This window comes from Lampris incognitus, chromosome 17, assembly GCF_029633865.1.
Source record: "Lampris incognitus isolate fLamInc1 chromosome 17, fLamInc1.hap2, whole genome shotgun sequence".
NCBI classification, from domain to species: Eukaryota; Metazoa; Chordata; class Actinopteri; order Lampriformes; family Lampridae; genus Lampris; species Lampris incognitus.
In genome coordinates, this window is record NC_079227.1 from 19,561,548 (window position 1) to 19,581,636 (window position 20,089).

At 42.3% G+C, this 20,089-nt stretch overlaps 1 protein-coding gene and 1 pseudogene across 1 annotated transcript; both read left to right on the forward strand.

Annotated features, from left to right (window-relative positions):
* The first annotated feature begins 2,456 nt into the window (after positions 1–2,456).
* LOC130127266 (dickkopf-related protein 3-like) lies at positions 2,457–3,767 on the forward strand. The gene is made up of 3 exons (XM_056296848.1): positions 2,457–2,603; positions 3,046–3,220; positions 3,562–3,767. The coding sequence occupies exons 1-3, from the start codon at positions 2,457–2,459 to the stop codon at positions 3,765–3,767; spliced, it is 528 nt and encodes a 175-aa protein (XP_056152823.1).
* A 12,303-nt stretch (positions 3,768–16,070) lies between these two features.
* On the forward strand, positions 16,071–19,577 carry LOC130127140 (beta-tectorin-like; annotated as a pseudogene).
* The last annotated feature ends 512 nt before the right edge of the window (positions 19,578–20,089 follow it).

The following is a 20,089-nucleotide window of genomic DNA, read 5'->3' on the forward strand; positions in this document are numbered from 1 at the left end:
AAGTTATTTTTTCTACTTCTGTAAACCATTAAGTTTGATAGTTAAAGTAAAGTATCACAGTAAAATTTCTTGCCAGCCATTTACTTGGACTAAATTTACTCGGTGGCATGGTGGCACTGGTTGGCGCAGTCGCCTCACAGCAAGAAGGTCCTGGGTTCGAGCTCCGGGGTAGTCCAACCTTGGGGGTCGTCTCGGGTCGTCCTCTGTGTGGACTTTGCATGTTCTCCCCGTGTCTGCGTGGGTTTCCTCCGGGTGCTCCCGTTTCCTCCCACAGTCCAAAGACATGTAGGTCAGGTGAATCGGCCACACTAAATTGTCCCTAGTTGTGAACGTGTGTGTGTGTGTGTGTGTGTGTGTGTGTGTGTGTGTGTGCGTGTGTGCGTGTGTGCGTGTGTGCGTGTGTGCGTGTGTGTGTGTGTGTGTGTGTGTGTGTGCGTGTGTGTGTGTGTGTGTGCGTGTGTGTGTGTGTGTGTGTGTGTGTGTGGGCCTTGTGATGGACTGGCGGCCTGTCCAGGGTGTTTCCCTGCCTGCCGCCCAATGACTGCTGGGATAGGCTGCAGCATCCCTGTGACCTTGAGAGCAGGATAAGCAGTTTTTGATAATGGATAGATGGAGTGATGAATAAATTTACTTGATGAGTGCAATGCCATAACCAAAAGATAATGCATAGTGTTAGCCCAGCAGTGGAGGCAGATGAGATGGACACACAACATGTGTGTGTGTGTATGTGTGTATGTGTGTGTGTGTGTGTGTGTGTGAGCCCACCATAAACCCAAAGTCAAAATGCTGTTTCACTTCATGCTAATTCCTTGAGAGAGAGAGAAAAGCTTTGGTTTGTTTTAGTTTGATTTTAACTTTTTGCTGATAAATCATGCAGGCCTTTGTGACTTTGGTCACAAAGTACGACTACCCACAGAAAAAAGCTTCTGTGCTCATTGGCGACCCATACTTTCAGATTGTTTCAGTAGTTTTGCCTGTGGGCATTGTCTGTCAAATTTATAGCCTGGTCTTTTCAAATTTTGATGTGTAGCATTTATTTCAAAGTAGGGCTGAATAACGTGACCTTTCAGAATCAACATTGCAATAAACACATGTGCGAAGGTCGCATTGCAAAGGATGCACCATGAGACAAATTGGGCCCGTCATTTGTGTTAGGATAAAACTCTTTTCGCTTGCTAAAACAAAATCTAGCCAGGTTCACTTTTTTTTTATGAACAGTCTTGAAGAAAAATATTCTAGCCTATATGACAAATGTAATTCAGTCTGATTTAATGTTGGACGACTGCCTTATTGTCCCCTCTAAAATCACCCTCTTTATTGCCAGAGTGATAAATTCATTGCAAATGGCGCTTTGAACGTCAAAAGCTTTATATATCCGGTGAAATTATGTAACAATGTTTTATTGCAATATTATGCGTATCGCAGACTACACAAATATTGCAGTGTTTATTTTATTTCAATGTCGCTCCGCCCTATTCTAAAACATTCGTAAGTCTCCTTAATCTCCTCGTTTTCAGTAGAGGACTCTTGAATTAGTATGATTTGCAGCATAACATGAAAAAAATAATAAGTGTGGGGAAGTGGAAAGGAACAATTTGGATCCATAAACAACAGGAGATGTCAATAAATGAAGCCATTTGTGTCTACGGAGGGACCGGCTGCCCTTCCAACCTCTGTTCCTCCCCAAGAGCCAAGTGCTGTTGATAATTATGCTTAATGAGATCACGGAGGTCATCTGCAGAGTGCACTGCTGCAAATTGCTCCCAGTGTGGGGTCCGAGGTTGCATAGGGCAGGGAGGATAACAGGGTATTTAGGGGTGCAGAAGGGTGGGTGGGGGTCATCTAAACAAGGGGCCAGAATTCACAGCGCTGGCCCCAATTGCTCAGGCGGTCCTGTCACTCAGTGACAGGCAAACATGTCGTGTTTTGGTTTGCTTTGTCCCCGGCCTTGTTTGTGTGGAGGAGATAAACCGCAGAGGTGCCTGTCTCACAGACACCCCATTTTTTGACGTTGTCGACCCATCAAGTCCATTAACCCCCCCTCCCTGCCCCCTCATCCCATCTTGCCTCTCTCCTTTCACCTGTTACATGGCTGGTCATTTTGCTACTATTTTCTAACAGCAGGAGGTGACTTGGGCAATTTAGTTAATCCATTAACAACTAATTGTCTCCTCCTACCCTGATGCTTGGACAAACAGCCTGGTAGGGGGGAGTCAAGCCCTGGCGACCTATAAAAGTCATAGGGGAAGGGGAGCCAACCACTGTTACCTCAGTACACTCCATGCCTAGCTTTGATGGGATCTTGAAAGCTACATTTTTTTAGTTTTGTGCTCAAGTCTGAAGCGACAAACCTCTTTTTTGTTTTTTGTTTTTCTCGAGTTGTCACTCTTTCACGTTCGTCCTTAGTATCTCTCTCTTCGCTCTGTCTGTGTATGTTCATGCCGTGTTGTGTAGAGATGTTGAGCAGTCTTTGGTTTCTCTGTCTGTGGATCTCCTGCTCTGAAGCGCGCATCTGGGCCTGGATGCTCAACATGCCTCATAGTCCACCCAATGAAGGACCGATGGCTCTTGGGGACAGTACTCCTGTGGCCAAAGGACCCGCGGTAAGACCCGACTCTAACGTAGCATAGATGGTCACTTCTGTCAAATAAAACAGAAGTCACCTTAAAAAAATCCTATATGATCATTAGAAACAATCTTCTTGGAACTGAAAAGGGAACGAGTTCTGTTTTTACCTATTTTATTTTCAGACCGGCATTTCCGTCATTGAAAAGTTATCTTAACCAGAAAGCTTTTTAGTGTCAGGGAAAGTTGGTGCCTCTAATGAGTCAGTGTCACAGAAATCTTTATATTGTCATTGCTGTACACTAAATATTACCATATAAGCTGTTATGTAGCCTGTAAGTGTGGACTTTTAAAATGAAAGTCATGGCCTTTTCTGTGACATTTCTTAAAGGGGTTTGTAGTGCTCGGATGTATCTTGTGACCTAAACGATTGTTGGTCATGTCAGTAATGCAATAAATAAAAAAAACTCTTTTCTTCAGGGACAGTGTGGCCATGACAGGGCCTGCGGGCGAGGTTTCTCCTGTGATCGCCACTTTGGACTGTGTGTGCCGCTCCGAGGTGAGGGCCACTACTGCCGGAGGGACGCCCAGTGTGTTCGTGGACTCAGCTGCATGTTTGGGAAGTGCCACCGCAGCATCCCCAATGGCCAAGAGGGTAAGAGAGCATCTCTGCTGTCCTGTAACATCACTCCGCAGACGTCTTTTGAGACTCATGTTAAACCGAACTAAGTCGTATCCTCTAATTAAGACTAAATTAGTTAAATCAAGATCTTCACATTAATTGTCAAAGACTCAACTCAAATCTGATTAGAAAGGAACTAAACTTAATCCATGCTATAGTCTTAGTCTCAAAGGTTACCAGGAGGGGGAAAAAAGATTTTGTCTTAGTGAGATAAACTTAACCAGCATAAAACATGTTTTACCTCTACAAGAGCTATTTAACTGTTGATTTTACTGGATTGGAACTCTGAACTGAGGACTAATGGCTGATTTCAGGTGCCAGATGTAAAGTGGATAGGGACTGTGGGACATCCATGTGTTGTGCCCGCCATCATGGCGAGCACGTGTGCAAGCGCCGCCTGATACTTGGTGAGAGCTGCTATGTACCTGATGGTGGCCTGGCCTTCAGTATCAACCAGATATGCCCATGTGATGAGGGACTGCTGTGTCGTGAAGGCAGTGCTCCACAGCGGAGAGAGTAAGTACAACATCCATAACGCTGCTGCTGCTGGTAAACATGTAAAATATACAGAACCTCTTTAAAGAGAAATGCACTTCCTTAACTATTACTCTATAAACCAACCAAACTAAAAGCAGTCAAGTAAGATGACATTGTGTTGTTGAAATCATGCATCCCAAATTCGACTGCCATTTTTAAATGAAAGACATCCTCCCTAAGACCATTGTGTTTGTTGGTATCACTTAACATGAGAATCATGTTTATTGGCCATGTAGGTTTGCACGTACATGGAATTTGACTCCGGTTTCGGGGCTCTCTCAGTGTACTTATCATAGAATAACAACACTACAACACAACAATCTTCAGATATATACACAAGGATTGACTTGTACAGGCGAAATAAGAAGTGATAAAGTGCGATGGTGCAGAGAATATATCAGAGATGCTGAAACGCTGAAATAAACATATACAAATATAAATTGTTAATTGTAAATAATTTTTCTAATTTTTTGACAGAAGATAGATCTCTGACTTTTTTTTTGTCATGAGATAAGCCTAACAATACTATCAGTCCATTTCTCAAACATTTGATTATAAATGTCTTGATTTTCATGTGGTAACCATGCTTTGTTCACCTTTGTAGGAAAGATTTTGTGCACCAAACTGAAGTCACAACTTGGACCTGCCAACCACCTCAATCCTGATGCCAGCCATCCTATCAAAATATTTATTATGTAAATAAGTTGTCTGTGGCTGTATATAATAAAATATATGTATTCCCAAATAGGCTTTATTGTGACATGTAAATAACAAAACTCAGAGCCAGGCTTTTGGAAAGTTGGTTTATTTGACAAAAGCACTATTTAGCTAGACCCAACAATGTTTTGTGTCTTATATGGTTTACTTCATGCATCATATTTGTTGATTATCGATCTTCCTAAATGTGTGCCCCTCCTCATCTCACATGATAAAGAGGTGAGGTCGTTGAGGCTGTAGACAAGTCTGATATTTTTTCATTCCATTTTCCACTATCAGTCAACACTAAAGCTGCTAAAACTAAACTTCCATCCATCCATTATCCAAACCGCTTATCCTGCTCTCAGGGTCGCGTGGATGCTGGAGCCTATCCCAGCAGTCATTGGGCGGCAGGCGGGGAGACACCCTGGACAGGCCGCCAGGCCATCACAGGGCCTAACTAAATTAAACTAAACTTAACAAATAATGCATAATTCATGAAAAACAGACGTTACAGATTAGAAAAAGCTTTTGCTGCCCCCTTGTGGTAGAAAGAAGAGCCTTCATGGAATGGGAACAAAATACTATCGGGCACATATGGGTCTCAATGGATTCGAATAAAGAGCCGATATTTTATATTACGTCACTCAGTAAACCCAACTTTACCAACTGTATTATTTTCCATTAAAGTAGGTAGCCTTCTTTTGCTGGAATACTTTCCGATTATCTAGTTGTGTAAAAAGTAGAAAGTGTTCCATATAAACAGATAAAGGTGTCTTAACTGGCAATCAGATCCTGGTCCATGCAGGTGGATTCTTAAATGGACTTTGGAAAATTGGTAGTCTACAGAATATAGACATCCCAGAAAAGAAAGAAACACAGATAGAGATTCAGACAGACAGCGCATCTGTAGTGACTTCCCAAAGAGGCATGTTCCAATATTAGTCACATTTCATAGGGGAAAAGGGACATTTTTGAGGTGCAGAATTTTTCAGTTACTCGGTGTCCGTGCAAAGCAGTATGGGTGATGTATCGGCATCTACTGATGTTAATTCAGTATTTACATGGTTTACTTTGGGTGAAGTTATGAGTATAACCTGTGGAGCTTTTGTTAAAGTTGATGAAATTCCATTTGCTGGTGCGTGCCTGACATCCATGTCCATTTGTTGTTAATTTAAACATCTGGCATCCAAATCCATACCCAGTGAGCTGCCCACCAATGGTGACAAGATAATACGGTGTAAAGCTCAAAAACCAAATACAAACATACATTAGGAACACATACATGGCTCCTACAGTGACAATTGAATTAAGCTTGCATGTGCAAGCACACACACACACACACACACACACACACACACACACACACACACACACACACACACATTCTGTCACCCTCACTGGAAATACACTGAGCATGTTTCTTAGATTGCAGGCCACAGTTACATAACATGACGAAAGCTTGCAGCTCCCCATTGTCAGTGATGCTGGACTCGGTAATGCTACCTGTCCCTTTTCCATTCTTAGATCAGTATCTTCCTTGGGTCCTTCCTTAAAAATTCCTCCGGTGAGCCATTCGGATGCTAATGAAAAGCAGTTATTTGCCCCTTCAGCTGCATTGTGGTGACCTGAGTCGTCGTATGGAGGACGTTAATGTCTAACCCTGGCGCTATCCTCTTACAGCAGTCTGTTACATCATTAAGCCGCGGTTTGATTCTGTGAGTTTGAGTGTCAAACTTCCTCTGTAAGAACATTTTGGTCTCATATATTTTTTGTTATATCTGACTGTGTTTATTTTGAGTTTGTTCAAGAACTGAAATAATTTTGGAGATGAGGATGCTGCTGCACCCTATCCCGGAGTATATGGCACTGACTTCTTTTGACAACCAGCCATCATGTAAATAGATTCTCAAGTTAACCAGCCATTTTGATTTCCTGATGTAACCCACATTATTACATGTACCCTGTGACGTATGTAAGTTCCACGAGTAGCCTCTAGTAGGCACACAAGCTACAGAGTTTAAACCATGCAAACAACCGTCGACAGTAGAGAAGAGAAATACGGATATTTAGAAATACGGACAACTTTGACTATGGATACCTGAATTATTGATATTTGAACTACGGATATTTGAGCTACAGGACATTTGAACTACGACAAAAAAGATCCCTCCCATGAAGCTTCCTTGACAGATGATCTCCCGTTGAAGGAAGAAGGAAGACTCTTTTCTCTTGTGTTTTGTACGCTGCTGGAATCCTGACTGGTTTTTTAGTACCCCGAACAACCCCCCTTGCTACACCCTTTTGGAACCCTTGGATACCCCCTTTGGATTGCCCCCATCATCGCCCTGGATTTGGATTCATCATCATCGCCTCTACATTAACTTGCCCCTGTGATTGTGGTAGGATCTGGACATTGCACCTTGCACAGATTGGAAGACTGAATCATTCCCCCTTTTCTTTTCTTTATTATTTTCTTTGAGTGCACTCATACTTTATTTTGGATTATTTTCTTTAATTTGTTAGTGTAGAATATGGCTGCATAAGTAATATATTAGAAGGGTATAAAATAGAATATAGATAGATATAGACAATAAATAGAATATTAGGAAGAACTTTTAAAAAGTATAATAGAGTAAAATATATATATATATATATAACACATCTAATTTAGTATTGATATTGAAATAACTTTACTTTGAACTGTTGAAATAAATTGGTTTTTTATTGTAAACTATACCCACGAGTGTGTGTGTTGTCTTTGGGGTGAGTACTAGAATCCGGTCTAGAAAAAAACCTACACCAATCTCCACTGAACTTAGACATTAGACTGTAAACTGTCCCTGCGCAAGCATAGGCCCATTCCCCTGTCGTGCAGGTTACAGAAAGTTGGCGAGCCAGCCAGGAGATTGGTTAATTAGCGTTTCAGGCCATATACTACCCCACTGACCACACCTCTCTATAAAATACTTGATTATATATATTTTTATTTTGAAAATAACACAGTCAATATGGATCTTTGCAATCAGTATAAAGTCCATGGACAAAACTGCTTATTAGTTGAAGGTGTCAATGAAATGAGCTCTGCCGAAACGATAATAAGCTTCTTCGAACAACATGGGAAGATCTCATCCTGCATCAGAGTTGTGGATGAGCCCAACCAACCTAATGGTAGGGTAATAATAGAATTTGAGTGTGAAAAGTCAATCACCAGGATAACCCCAGATACCCTTGGCCTTATACCTAGCCCTGTTGATCCAACTACTCTATGGAATGTCAGAACAATTAGACAAATATGTCAAGAGGAAATAGGCAAAGACTTAGCCCAGCAATATCTCGAAGAACTCAGCGCTATTGGTGGTAGTGCCATGTCAGGCTATGCCTCCATCTTAAAAAATGAACTGAGGCGCATTCGGTCTACAGCATCACAGAAAACTGACAACACGTCTTTACCGGAACACAGCCCTATGCAAGACACTAAGCCTAGCATTGATGTTGAGCACACGCCTAGCATGATCCAAGAATGTAACAGACGGCCATCTATATCTGACATTCACCGTGCTTCAACCACACACTCATCCATGCGTAATTCAATGAGCCTTGAAGAAGACATTAATCCCCGAGCATCCAGAACGTAGTAGTAGAACATGTTATTAAGAATGAGTCAACACAACCATACAGTAGCCCAAGTAAAATTCGAACCTTCTCAGGTAGGCTTCCAAAGCCAAATGGGGAAGTAGATTATGAAGCTTGGAGAACTCAAGTTGAGCTGCTTCTAAGTGACACCTATGTCACCGATTCACAAAAAATCAGAAAGGTTCTAGAGAGTTTGGTTGGTCCAGCTTCTGACATGGTGAAACCGCTTGGTGTCAATGCAAACCCTGTTGCGTACGTAAACCACATCGAATCAGCCTTTGGAGTCGTAGAAGATGGAGAAGAGCTTTTTGCTGCATTCTTGAGTGCAAACCAGAATTCTGGAGAGAAGCCATCTGATTATTTATTCAGACTTCAGACCCTCCTCACTAAAGTCATCTCTAGAGGGGGAGCTTCACTTGTAGATTCAGAAAAACACTTAATAAGACAGTTCTGCAGAGGATGCTGGGACCACTCGTTGATTTTAGGTCTTCAGCTTGAACAAAAAAAAAAATAGCCCACCCTCATTTCCTGAATTGCTTCATCAGCTTAGGACAGAAGAAGGCCGTCGTTCAGCTAAACTAGATAGGATGAAGAAACATCTAGGGAGCTCAAAAGCTTCAGTGCATGCCCACACTGTTTATGGAATCGAAGCCCCAGCCGAAAACAAAAATGAAGACACACAGAAACTCCGCGATGAGGTAGCTGAGTTAAAGAAACAAATTGCAACCCTGTCCATCAAGGAAGAACCACAGCCAAACAGAACTCAGATTGAAACCAGCTGCATGGTCATGAATGCCTCCACACCTCGAATTTACACGCGTCGTTTTCCCAAGCCATGGTTCTGCTTTAAATGTGGTGGAGATGGTCACATTGCTGCCCACTGTGTGAGTGCCCCCAACCCCGCTCTTGTCCATCAAAAGAACACCAAGCTGAGACAAAAACGTGAAGCTCACAGGAATACGCATACCCTCACCTCCATGCCTTTAAACTTGTAGCAGCTTCTGTTTCGGGACGTTCAGGAGCTAAGTACCAGCATAACAGTCCCAAACCCATTAATGATATTATGAATAGAACCCAGACAAGAAAAAATAGATACAGACAAAGATACCAAAATAGCCTATCCCTTCCCTGTGAACTTGTAGGGCCACGCTGCACTGCATCTGTCTCCATTGAAGGAATAGAATGTGAATCAATCCTTGACACCGGTTCCCAAGTAACAACCATTTCAGAGACATTCTACTTGAACCACTTATCGTTCCTCCCCATCCAGCCCATTCAGACTCTTTTCCAGATAGAAGGTGCAGGTGGCCAACATGTTCCTTACCAGGGTTATATCCAAGCCCTCATCTCCTTCCCCAGCAGCATCACTGGCGTAGCTGAACAGGTCTCTTCATTAGTTCTCATTGTGCCAAATTGCCATTTTAACACTCAGATTCCCCTATTGATTGGAACCAATGTCCTTGACAGATTATATGAAGGTGGCATAGAAAAGCATGGAAGAGAATTCTTACAAAGGCCCAATATCAATAGTGACTGTATCTTGCTGTTCCAGCATGTTGCCCTAAGTCATCAGGAAGAGATTTCAGCCAATCATGTTAAGTTGCATGGACGCCATCCTGTCACCATTCCACCAGGAAGAAAAGTGTCTGTCTTTGGAGATGTCAGAGTGAAGAAACATTTCCCACGTTCCCTTTTCGTGGTCGAATCCCCTGAAACCGTTTCCTTACCTGGTGGAGTGTTCGTTGAAAATTCCTTGATAGAAACTCCACTTCGATCTTTAAACAAGATTCCTGTCATTCTCAGAAATGTGACTGATCGTAGTGTCACACTGCATCCAAGGCAGGTGATAGCTGAAATGATGGTAGCACAGTATGTGATGCCGTCTGAATCCCAAAATATGACTGTGCCTGACATCCCTCAGTCTCAGAGTAACACCACCAACTTTGATTTGGAAGATTCCCCCATTCCAGAAGAGTGGAAAAAACGGATCACACACCAGCTGAACAGCATGCCAGAGGTGTTTGCTGTTGATGACTTGTCTCATGGTCATACGACTGCAGTAAAACATCGCATCCGACTCCAGGATGAGGCCCCTTTTAGAGAGCGACCCAGACCCATTCATCCCTCTGACAGAGAAGCTGTCAAACAACACCTAAGAGAGCTGCTAGACGCTGGAATTATTCGCGAGTCAGAGTCTCCATTTGCTTCCCCCATTGTAGTTGTCAAGAAGAAGAATGGTGCAATAAGACTCTGCATAGATTTCAGGAAGCTGAACATGAGAACGATCAAAGATGCCTATGCTCTCCCCAACATCGAAGACACCTTCTCTGCTCTTAGTGGAGCCAAATGGTTTTTTGTCATGGATCTGAAGTCAGGCTACTATCAAGTAGAAGTTGCAGAGGAAGATAAGCACAAGACCGCTTTTGTCTGCCCTCTAGGCTTCTATGAGTTTAATCGTATGCCCCAAGGTGTGACAAATGCACCAAGCACCTTTCAGAGACTGATGGAGAAATGTGTTGGAGACCTGCATCTCAATGAAGTACTAGTATTTCTGGATGACCTGATTGTCTTCTCTGACACACTAGAAGAGCACGAGGCCAGATTGATGAAAGTGTTGAACCGGCTCAAAGACTATGGCCTAAAGTTGTCCCCTGAAAAATGCCATTTTTTCCAGACTTCTGTTAAATACCTTGGCCATGTTGTAGATGCCAATGGAGTCCACACAGATCCAAGCAAAGTCTCTGCTTTGAGAGAATGGCCTCAACCCACCAACAGAAAAGAGCTCAAATGCTTCCTAGGATTTGCTGGATATTACCGACGTTTTGTGGAAGGGTACTCTAAAATAGCAAAGCCATTGAATGCTCTAACTGCTGGCTATGTTGCTCCAAGGAAAAGAGGGAAGATTTACAAGAAGGACAGGGTCAAGACTTCCATCAATCCCACCTTACCTTTTGGAAATGAGTGGACTGAAGAGTGTGACGTTGCTTTTAGAACTCTCATAGATAAACTGACTTCGGCCCCTGTTCTTGCCTTCGCCAATCCCAATCTTCCTTACGTCCTGCATACTGATGCCAGCCGCGATGGTCTCGGTGCTGCGCTCTATCAGGAACACGATGGGAAGCTGAGGGTTGTAGCTTATGCCAGCAGAGGACTATCCAGAAGTGAACAAAACTATCCTGCCCACAAGCAAGAGTACCTCGCCTTGAAATGGGCCATCTGTGAGAAATTCCATGATTACCTCTATGGAACAGAATTTCAGGTTTTAACAGACAATAACCCCCTAACTTATGTGTTGACCACAGCAAAGCTTGATGCAGCAGGACATCGCTGGTTAGCCGCTCTGTCAACCTACAGATTCACTATAAAGTATAGGGCTGGGATCAGCAATCAAGATGCCGATGGGTTGTCCAGAAGACCCCAGAGTCCGTCAGAAGAAGATGAGGAGTTCAAGCAGGAGAAAGCGAGGATAGAAGAGCTGAAGCAAAGGGTTTTGGATGGAGAAAGCAAAACTGTTTCTGGTGACATGCTGTCTGCTTTATGTCAACGCCACTCTGTGACCACTTTGGCTGACTATTTGCAGCCAGAACTCCCCATTCTTGCTGAATCCTTAGCTTTAGATGCTTCTGCCATCCCTGATGACTTTGTGTTCTCTGGACAAGGCACCCTCCCTGGAATGACTCACAATGACTGGTATCAGTCTCAAAGACAGGATCCATCTATCAGACGTGTGATCAGTTTCATTCAAGGAAACCGAAAACCCACTTTTCAAGAGATGTCCTCTGAACTGTCAGAAGTCAAGCTGCTCCTTAGAGAATGGAATAGACTAGAGCTTATAGATGGAGTACTGTTCAGGAAATGTCTTGATCGTGGGAATCAGATCTATCAGTTGGTGCTGCCTAGTAGCCACAGAGAAAGAGCATTGCAAGGCCTTCATGATGAAGTCGGTCATCTTGGCGCTCAGCGTGTCCTTCATCTTGTTCGTTCCAGATTTTTCTGGCCAAAGATGTTTCAGTCTGTTGAACAGAAGTGTAGGACTTGTGAAAGATGCGTGAGGCGGAAAGCCAATTCCCAGCATGCTGCTCATATGGAGAATATACAGACCAGTTATCCCCTTGAACTGGTGTGTATGGATTACCTCTGTATTGAGCCTGATAGTAAGGACACTAGAAACATCCTCGTCATCACGGATCACTTCACCAAGTTTGCCGTTGCCATCCCCACGAAAGACCAAAAGGCGAATACGGTTGCCAAAACACTGTGGGAAAACTTCATTGTACAGTATGGTTTTCCAAGTCGCCTTCTCAGTGACCAGGGGAGAGATTTGGAATCCCACACCATCAAGGAGTTGTGTTGTCTGATTGGAACCGAAAAGATCAGAACCACGCCATACCATCCACGTGGAAACCCTGTCGAGAGATTTAACAGGACCCTTCTCAGCATGCTCGGGACACTAGAAGACAAGGATAAATATCATTGGAGGGACTTTGTCAAACCGCTAGTCCATGCATACAATTGCACGAAAAATGACACCACAGGCTACTCTCCATATGAATTGTTGTTTGGTAGACAGCCAAGACTACCCATTGATCTGGTTCTAGGCCTTACACCAGACCAAATTGGATTCAAGTCGCATTCAGAGTATGTTAAACATCTTCGACAGCGCCTCCAAGACAGCTATGCACTTGCTTCTGAAAGCTCTAAGAAGATGGGAGAGAAGAATAAAGCCAGGTTTGATAAAAAGATCAGAGCCGCAGAACTTGTTACCGGAGATAGAGTCCTGGTGAAGAATGTCAATTTAAGAGGAAAACATAAACTTGCGGACAGATGGGAAAAGGAAGTCCATACTGTGGTGAAGAGGATGGGAGATGGCCCAGTGTATGTCGTCAAGCAAGAACAGGGTGAAGGTCCACACCGTACCCTTCACAGAGACCTTCTTCTGCCCTGCGGCTTTCTACCTGTTACAGATAAAGTCTCAGAACCTGACACAAACTTACCAACAAGGAGGCTGAGACGCAGGGAAACAGTCTCGCAGCAGACCAGGCACGACAATATTGTTGACTCAGATATGCCCAGCAGTGACGAGGATGAGGATTGCTATCCACAGATCTCCACAAGGTTTCCCCAAAGCATTAGGACAACCACACAGGCCACCCCTCTAGCACGTGCCACGGAACTGTTGAACCCAGTCGGGTTGAATCCAAGTCCGTCGGAGTTCTCCCAATCTGATAGTCCACTCCTTAGTGAAGTACCCCATACCCCTGAGTCTGTTCACAATCAGTTACTTGAAAAGAAACCAATTGGGCGTGAGACAGAAGTAGTCACAGATGAATTCTCTCAACCTGTTCGAAGACACTTACCTGAGGGAGACCCCGCATCATCCATTACTGTTGTACCTCAATTTGGACCTATTGAAGGACGTTCACCTGAAAACAACCCACTTGAACCCGAGAGTGCACCGCCCACTGGTGTGACAGGCCAGGCTGACCTGTCTGACGGAAACCCGTCTGAGAGCGAACCGATCAGAAGATCTATCAGAGAAAGACATCCCCCTGAGAGACTCTGTTATGGTGAACTAGGAAGACCTTTAGTCCTAGCCATGGCCTCATTTTTCGAAAGTTTGGGCAGAAATGTCCCTGATTCTTCTAGAGTGCCCTCTGCAAGACCATACAGTGTTTAGACGCATGCAGAGACTGATGCGGTTTAGAGGGGGAGAATGTAACCCACATGATTACATGTACCCTGTGACGTATGTAAGTTCCACGAGTAGCCTCTAGGAGGCACACAAGCTACAGAGTTTAAACCATGCAAACAACCGTCGACAATAGAGAAGAGAAATACGGATATTTAGAAATACGGACAACTTTGACTGTGGATACCTGAATTATTGATATTTGAACTACGGATATTTGAGCTACAGGACATTTGAACTACGACAAAAAAGATCCCTCCCACGAAGCTTCCTTGACAGATGATCTCCCGTTGAAGGAAGAAGGAAGACTCTTTTCTCTTGTGTTTTGTACGCTGCTGGAATCCTGACTGGTTTTTTAGTACCCCGAACAACCCCCCTTGCTACACCCTTTTGGAACCCTTGGATACCCCCTTTGGATTGCCCCCATCATCGCCCTGGATTTGGATTCATCATCATCGCCTCTACATTAACTTGCCCCTGTGATTGTGGTAGGATCTGGACATTGCACCTTGCACAGATTGGAAGACTGAATCATTCCCCCTTTTCTTTTCTTTATTATTTTCTTTGAGTGCACTCATACTTTATTTTGGATTATTTTCTTTAATTTGTTAGTGTAGAATATGGCTGCATGAGTAATATATTAGAAGGGTATAAAATAGAATATAGATAGATATAGACAATAAATAGAATATTAGGAAGAACTTTTAAAAAGTATAATAGAGTAAAATATATATATATATATATATATATAACACATCTAATTTAGTATTGATATTGAAATAACTTTACTTTGAACTGTTGAAATAAATTGGTTTTTTATTGTAAACTATACCCACGAGTGTGTGTGTTGTCTTTGGGGTGAGTACTAGAATCCGGTCTAGAAAAAAACCTACACCAATCTCCACTGAACTTAGACATTAGACTGTAAACTGTCCCTGCGCAAGCATAGGCCCATTCCCCTGTCGTGCAGGTTACACTGACAACAAACATACTTTTATGGTAGAATGAACTGCCTTTCCTCCTAATTGAATAGAATAACCTCGAAGTCATAGCTAATATATGCCTGTATTTGGCTTGGCAGGTGGCTAGTATCAATAACAAGTCCCTAAGACTGAAGGCTACATGGTGTGGCCACATACGTCTTTAAAACATTGTTGAAAAGGGTCAGTGAGGACACTTGGGTGTTACACACATCAGAAAAGGTAGCCAGGCAGGAGACAAAGATGATCTCTTCCTAATAGTCCAAGACTTTAGCTGTGTGAAACCTTATATTGGTGAATGCTGCAAAGCAAAGGGTCCTATCATCTCTACTGAGGAACACTACTTACGAGTGAATGCCCTCGCTTATCTGAGCTACCGTCACATCTTAGAGGTATCCATGCATGTCTGTCTGCACTGTTTAGCTGCTTAAATGGTGTTCTGTTCCTGCTACCTTGAGGGACAGACCAGGAGGAAGATGAGAATGAGAAGGGTTGATTGTTACCTCAGTTTCAATTAGTGTATAGAGGATTTCAATTAAATCGCTAAGGAATGACAAAACACTGAGGAAATATGCTATGAAATATTGATGAATACTGAGTCAGTTTAAATGACCATATCATTTCCGGTTCAGGAATTATCCCAATGGGGGAAAATTGTGGGGGGGACTAACAGTATGAACCGTGTTTGGGTTTTGCATGGCTGAATATCACTGTTGGCACTTGTGTTAAACAGCATGCATGTTTGCATACTCAATTTTGACCATGCAGGGGAGAAAATCTCCTTTCTTCCACAATGTTTATGTAAGTCACCTCTTAAATCATTTTGTGTCTGCATTCTGGTCTTAATTGGATCACTGATGAAAATCTCATATTTGGACATTTCCAGCAGAGGACTGTCAAACATGCTGAGTACACTGTGCTCATCCCATGAGACACTGGTCATTTGAAAGTCAATATCTGACCAACATAGGGAACTTTTGTGAGTAGTCCTACAATGGAGTTCTCAAGGCCCCAATGCCAAGAGAGACAAGTGGAGAGGGGGAAGGTTGATTGCGCTCACCTTTGAAAGTATAAATGCCCCTTCAAGTTGTCAAGATATTAGTTGTAGAGTCGCTAGCACTGGCGATCTGTCGAAGAGCCATGAAGATCTTCTGACACCAAACTAGTCTTTGGTTTTGACCCAGGTAAGTCATGCTGGATTATTGGTTTATGGCTATATCGATGCTCCTTGAAGACACTTTTAGCACTGAGGGGCATTTTTAAAATCTCTCTGCAGAATTATATAATGGCCTCTGTTGGTGTTGTTCTAACGCTGCTGCCTGTCGAATGGGCATGCGCTCCCCAAAAAGCAGGTAAGTAGTTATGTATGTATGATCATTTTCAAAGTGTTTGAAAAATTACAAAATTAAAGTTGCATTGCTCTACTCAAGAGTCCTGCAGTCCCACAGTACTAGCGTTGAATGTCCTACACACTTGTCAGTCTTAAGCAATGATTGATTTTTAATTGTTTTCTTGAAATCATTGATAATGTATGGTGAAGTCTCTGTGTCCACTATTTCTATTTTTTTTTTCTCAGATTATGTGATGGTGTCATGTTTCCCCAATACCATCATTGCTAACATCCCAGAGTGTCCATATGGCTGGGAGATTGGCCAGCTATCTTTGGGTGGGGTCTGCTACACTGGCGCAAACACCCCAGGTTACTATCGTTTTACTATCCCGACCTGACCCCGAAAAACCACTCTTACTGTGGGACTCAGGCTGAGGTGAGACTCCAAGCAGGTACTGACACCTTCAGACACCTTCAACCATTCTTTATGTTGAAATCTTTAGTACTGTACATGAGATGTAAGTGAGGCAAAGGCCTGTTTTAGTCAATTTTAAGTGGAACAGAGCTGAAAATACCTCAATAGAGTCGCTTCAAATTAACATCTTAACTCGCCGTTTTCCACAGTACATACCTAGCAAAGATCCCAAGTACATTTTCCACAATTACATTGTGTCCAATGGTACGTCGCTAACAGTCAGAAACCAGCCAGTCAACTATACCTTCAGCTGCACTTACCGAGCCACCTACCTAGTCAATAATGCTGTCTTCAGCCAGAGGTAAGCATCAGCTCAGGACAAAACGTGACCATAACCATCATCTAGAGCAGTGTTTCTCAACCGGGGGTCCGCGGACCCCTAGTGGTCCGTGGTGTAATTGCAAGGGGTCCGTGAAAATAAAATATCTTAAAAAAAAGATCCTATGACATTTATAGAAATAGGATTATTTTACTCAAATGTGACTGAGACCTTTATCTACCTAAACTATAAGGGTAACGGGACTTTTTTCTCTAATTACATCTGTTTCACAAGTGTAATTTATTGTATTTTAATAAGAGATCTCGCTCCCGTTTGCATTGTTAAAAGTTACTGCATAAAAATTCTATTGTTACATATATCTGAAAGTTACTGCATAAGAATTCTGTTTTGTTAACTATATCTAAGTTACAACTGAAAGCTCTTATTTTTGCCCCAAAGAGTGAATAAATGCTATAATGCAATTTAAAATGCAGTTTCTACTGTTTGTATCAAATTGCAACCCCCCTCCCCCAAGATCAGGTGGAGGGGTCCTCAGGGTAGATCAAAAATACGCAGGGGGTCCAGGACCCCAAAAAGAACCACTGATCTAGAGAACCTGTGCATTCTAACCCAATGACTTGCAGTGTTTTTTACTAAACCCTTTGCCATTTCCAGAGCGGCCACAGTTTTTGTCAGTAACGGGAGTGCAGGCACTTTTAGATCGCAGTTGTCTATGTATGTGTTCACGGTGAGTAGCTAGTGGGTGTAAAAATTCAGCAGTGGATGCCCATTGTCACCTTTTGAGTTTACATTGAATAAATCAGTGTTATCTGCAGATGCCAACTTTATTTGTAATGCACTACCCAGGCAAGAATAGCTGTCTGGACAAATGGACTTAAGTAAAGGAAGGTTTGGTGTGTGTTTGCAAATTGAAAAAAAAAAGTTAGTGGGTAAGGTTAGATGAAATGTTAAAATGAGCATTATATTTTGTAGAATTCTAAGTTCCTGTATGCAAAGGATGCCCCTTATGTGACTGACACATCTGAGATTGGCTCTGAGGTCTTCATCGGCATTGAGGCAAAAGGACTCAGTACTACGTACATAAACCATAATGCTAGCAGACAAAACAACAAAACAGAAAAGCAACCCATTTCACAAAAAATTATGCTGTCAATTATTCAAATTGGAAATTGCCCCTAGGTCCCTGACCCAGCCTTATCATCTACATCCACAGATTTAAAGTTGTAATAAACAACTGCTGGGCCACTCCTACCCCTTATTCAACAGACAGGGAGAGATGGAGTCTCATCATGAACAGGTGGCCTGACATGAAAGGATGTACTTTTTAAAATGTACTTTAGAGAACATATTGGAGATATGGAGTACTGAAATGCAATTTTTCCACTCACAGCTGCTCATCTGACAACACTGACCATTTTTGAGAACGCCAAAGACGGCCGCTCCATGTTCAAGTTCAACTCCTTCCGTTTCCAGTGGCTGGAAAAGGTGTAGACTGTCTGGCTCCACTGTGAGGTCCTGGTTTGCGATGGAGAAAGGCTCATCTGTCAGCCGGAAAGTAGGACGACAGTGAGCTTAAATGATATGATGATATGATATGTGTACTACCTATGATATACCATCTCACCACTGGAGAGAAACCTTCTGTCTTTCAAGGGCAAAAGAAAGCGAGCGGTGTGTTTAGCTTTCAAAATGTTTTATTTAAATTTTGAAATGATTCATTCCAGGAATCTTGCACTGCATGTAAAGGACGATATTAACTTTTCTGTAGAATTGTCTCATGTATCTTTATATTAACTGACATTCAGACAGTATTCATGGTCTCTGAAGGCACATAACTGTCATCGACAGGGCTGATTTTTTTTTTTAAGAGCCCCTGCTCGGCCAGGAGTCTCTCATTTGAGGTAGAATCAAGTGGGGGCATCCTCACCGCCGAGTTTCCAATTAAAGGTATTGTACAGCTAAATAAAAACCTTATTCACTGAGAAATACGCTGTTAAAGGGGTAGTGGGTTATGCAGAGATGTTTTGAATTCAACTTGGTCTTGTTTTTGGTTAATTCTACCCAAAATAGTACCCAAAATGTTATTTTTGACTAAGTTATGTTGTCTGACTAATGCCATGAATTTAAAACCCACATGATCAGATGTTCCTTAAAGGCTTATTCAGGGACTGTTTCACATTCACAATAGTTTGTATGTTATTTGTCAAGTCAAGTCAATTTTATTTGTATAACCCAATATCACAAATTTGCCTCAAGCGGCTTTACAGCAACACAACATCCTGTCCTTAGACCCTTGCATCGGATAAGGAACAACTCCCTAAAAAAAACCTTTTAACAGGGAGAAACAATAGGAAGAAACCTCAGAAACCTTTTGTCTCAAAGATCCACCCCCCCCCCCAAAAAAAGCTAATGGGCCCTCAGATGACGGACACATAGCAGGTAAAATGTCTTTTAGAAGTAGTGGATGGTCTCTTAGTTTTGGATCAACATTTTATAATTGCATTGTTTCAATTTACTCTCATCAGACATGGTTGTTGCCCAGGTCACAGTCCGAAAACTCAACTGCAATTATCTTAAAAATATTATTGTCTCCAGATGTCTCGTATTTACTCCCTATTTGCTGCCTCTCTCTACCACAGGCACGTCTCTAGGTCTCCTGCTGGTGGTCCTGATAAACACTTGTCTTGGTTTTGGACCATCACGGTAGTCAAGAAACACATTTTTATCCAGTCATTAATACATCATTCATTCTATATGTAAATCACACACACACACACACACACACACATACAGGGGAGTGTCGGCCAGGACTCAGGGAGCGTATGAACACAATCCTTCTAAACACCAAACTGTGTCATTTATTTGACAAATAACAAATATCAGTTGTAATTAGTACATATATTGAGGTTTTGGTGCTCCTATTTTCTGTGGATAATCTTGTCAGTGCTATATATAACTTCAAAGTTCTCCAACTATGATTTAATAAAAATAGAAAAGTGTTTCAAGTGATCGTTATAATGAATAATGCATAGTAACTTAAATATTGTTCATGTTCTGACAAAGTGAACAGCAGTGTTAAATAAATACCTGCTTGCACCAATTCATGACTCAATAAGACCACAAGAGACTCAAACATTATGGAAAGAGAGATTCCAAATATCGTTAACTGGTGTGATTTTAAAACATGCAAAGAACGATTTAGTTAGATGTACAGACAGT